Source organism: Carica papaya, chromosome 9, assembly GCF_054855325.1.
Source record: "Carica papaya isolate Zhongbai chromosome 9, ASM5485532v1, whole genome shotgun sequence".
NCBI classification, from domain to species: domain Eukaryota; kingdom Viridiplantae; phylum Streptophyta; class Magnoliopsida; order Brassicales; family Caricaceae; genus Carica; species Carica papaya.
This window is the reverse complement of record NC_142317.1, coordinates 10,056,146-10,059,567: the sequence shown is the minus strand read 5'-3', so window position 1 is coordinate 10,059,567 and position 3,422 is coordinate 10,056,146. Positions and strand designations below refer to the sequence as shown.

General features: G+C 30.4%; 1 protein-coding gene across 1 annotated transcript; it reads right to left on the bottom strand.

Annotated features, from left to right (window-relative positions):
* Nucleotides 1–318: 318 nt before the first annotated feature.
* On the bottom strand, nt 319–1,341 carry ACP4 (acyl carrier protein 4). The gene is made up of 4 exons (XM_022053263.2): nt 1,117–1,341; nt 946–1,032; nt 737–862; nt 319–636 (listed from the first exon to the last, which is right to left on the bottom strand). Exons 1-4 carry the CDS (start codon nt 1,186–1,188, stop codon nt 502–504), a joined length of 420 nt encoding a protein of 139 aa, XP_021908955.1. The 5' UTR covers nt 1,189–1,341; the 3' UTR covers nt 319–501.
* Between the last annotated feature and the right edge of the window lie 2,081 nt (nt 1,342–3,422).

Sequence of the window (3,422 nt, the reverse complement as noted above, 5' to 3'; positions counted from 1 at the left end):
AATTCGAGGTTTATGTCTTTTTTGGTCCTGGTCTGGTTTCGACCTAGTTTAATTCAATCAGTTTTTGGACCAACACACTGCCCTAATCACAATCCTGATTTGCAACAACAAAATTAAACACAACTCCTCATTCAAACATTTTTTTATTATTTAAAAAAAAAAAGAATTTTGTGGCTAACTAATAAGCTTAAATCTTTTCAAATAATTAAAAAAAAAAACTTATAAGCTTAAATAAATACGCTTTTGTGTTTAAAAATTTAAAAATATAAATACCCTCTATCAAATAATTATTACTTAAAATTAAAGTAGAATAGAACGTGATTCAACAAAATTCTAGCATTAAAGGATAAAATGAACCCGTGCAATCAAATTCTTCAGACAGAATCCTCGCTAAAAGAATTACAAAAACGTCTGCGGAGATGGAAATAAAAAATGAGAAGGAAGGGATTAAATTGAAATGAGACTAAGTCCTAATTAGTCATTTGAAACCGAGTTGTTGACTCAGCTAGCTTCAGCTTTCTTTTGAACAAATTCTTCAATCAAATTAGCAGCGTCTTGAACAGTTGCTATGTTCTGGGAGCTATCTTCTTCAATGTTGATGTTAAACTCTTCCTCCAACCCCATTACTATCTCAACCTGCGCATTCGCTCCATATAACATATACATATACCTATACATATACATGCTTTTGCTGTTTAGACAAAATGAAACGAACTAAAGCAACATTTGGAGTTACCGTGTCAAGAGAATCGGCACCGAGATCCGTGAATTTGGTTTCAGGAGTAAGCTGTATCTCAGGTTTCAGAGCAAGTTGTTTTCTCACAATCTCACATACCTTCTCCACAGTCTCTGGCTTCGCTGCCTGCCAAATTCCTCTTATATTAATACTACATGAGGAAATAAACGTGCAGATAGAAGATATGAGGAATTAAGCTAATTACGTACTGCGCAGGAGATTCGGAAACGAGAAGCCTTTAAACCCTTGGCAAAGCTATATGAAATTAACTTCGATCTTGAACTTGAAATACCTACCTGTTCAACATAGATAAGAAAATAAAGAACTAGAAGTAGAATGAAGAATATGAACATCATGAGCATAGTTTTGTATCAAAGAACCTGGCTAATCCTGCTATTAAATTTGGTTGATGAAGCTTTGAAGCTAAGACAAGTAGCCGAGATTGAGGCCATTGAGAGTTGATTAACGAAAACAAGTATTTGATTTTTAGAAGAATTATGACAGAGACAAAGATGCGGAATCAGAGGAGAAAGAGAAAAGAATGGAAAGCTTCCTGAGCTCGTTTGATAGGGATAAATGGATAATCAAATCACTGGGAAGCCAATTATACTTACCAAAAGGAAATGTCTGTTCTTAAACCCATGTAAACGGTGTCGTTTAATGTCTGTGGGAGGGAGGACAGCAAAGAGCATTGAAATCGAGTGGCAAATATTGGTTGTTGTAATCAAGGCCTATCCGCAGCTGGACTGCTGCTTACGTGGCAACCGGACGTGTAGGTCCCACCTCACAAGGCAAGTTGACCAAGGAGTTCTACGTGTTTTTTTTTTAAATTGTTGTTAAAAGAAAAATGAGATGATTAATAAAATTTATGCATGAGATTTATGAGTACATACCATAAAAGTAGAATTTTCTAAAATTAATATAATTAAACTATATCAATTAAACCGTTTTAGTTATGATAAAAGTTTTAATTAGACATATATATGTATAAACTATTATATTTAAAAAATTTGTATAAATACTATTATTGTCATATGATTTTTATTTTTATATTAAAAATTATTTAATATATAATTCTAGTCAATTAAAAATTAAATTTTAATTTATATTAAAAAATTTAAACAGAAAATTATTGTATATATTATGCATTAATTTTGTTTTTTTATATTTAAAAATTATTCAAATAACAAAGAATTAAGACATAAAATTTTCAAGTATACTTATATAATATAATAGATTAATATATCAAAAGATAGTTGGAAGCTAATAGCAAATGATAAATATCTAATTTGCATAGATACTTAGTCATAAGATAACAAGAAATTTTTAGAAATATCATGTGGATACTTGATAATGATCACATAATTAAGAATGTATGATAGCTTACAACTACCACTAAATAGCATATGAATCTCTATCTATTACAAGCTATTATAGAAATTAATTATTTCATATTTATTATTGCAATAATTAAAGAAATAAACCACTAAAATTTAACAATTCTATCAATTACAAATATTTATTATAAAAATATAGAAACTCATAATTTAAAGAAAAATAAAATAAATTAAATGCAGAATCAATTAATGAAATTATGGTTTATATTCCTTACACAATAATTTTGAATATCCAATAAAATTACGAAAATATTCATTCTAAAAGACAAACAAAAATTAAAGAAATAAAACGAAAAACGAATAATTAAGCATCCTAAGATAACATTTACTAGCACTTGAAGGAGTCTGAATAGTGAACTACTCACAACTCTCTTATTGATCCGGATTTTGATATTGGTTATCTTGATTTAAAATAATTAATGAAATGGTGAGTTATATTAGATTAGTAAAAATATCATACTAATTACAAATATAAAAAATTGAAGATTAGTAAAAAAATTAGAAAAAAACTAATAGACCCATTGTTTTATTTAAATACATTTAGAACTTGAAGATATTTGTTTAATACTTAACATAATGAGTTTTTCAAAGACAATTTATGAAAACCCATATTCATATCATTTTTTTACTTTCACGCATAAGAGAACGAGAAATAATAGTTTTTCTTTCTTACCTACTTACTGGTACCCCTAGGGGTCTATAGGGGTGTCCTGCCTACTCATGAACCCAATATCTAATTTTACAATTGACCGGTCGTCCTCATACCTCGTCTGATAATGGACACCAAATATTCTATCGCCTCGATACCCCGTCCGGTATGAGGGTGAACCATATCTCCTAAATATTTCTAGTAAGGGACTTTCCAACTCGATCCGACTGAGGTAACATTCTATTGCCTCGATACTCCGTCCGGTATAAGGGTGAATCATATCTCCTAAACATTTCCAGTAAAGGACTTCTCAACCCCGTCCGACTGAGGTAACGTTCCAGTAAGGGAATTCCCAAACATTCCATCGCCTTGATATCCTATCTAATATGAGAGTGAACCATATCTTCCAAACCTTTCTAGTAAGGGATTTCGTAATTCCGTCCAACTGAGATAACATTTACGGTAGAGTTTCTTATGTACCGAACCCGTCTGCCATTTTTCTAGGTAACTAACAAGTCTTTTACATGCAAATTTTCATCAACAAACAACCAACCAACAAACTCATACTAATATCTCATATCACATTTACATATCAATTAAACTACACTCATGCTGATGGTATATAACCAAAATAACCAGA

Excerpts from the sequence above, each read along its gene's own strand:
- ACP4 (XM_022053263.2), bottom strand. The coding sequence starts at position 1,188 with ATGGCCTCAATCTCGGCTACTTGTCTTAGCTTCAAAGCTTCATCAACC. Across the intron at positions 1,033-1,116 it reads TTAATAGCAGGATTAGCCAG|GTAGGTATTTCAAGTTCAAG; the intron begins GTTCTTTGATAC and ends TATGTTGAACAG. Across the intron at positions 863-945 it reads GTTTCCGAATCTCCTGCGCA|GCAGCGAAGCCAGAGACTGT; the intron begins GTACGTAATTAG and ends GGAATTTGGCAG.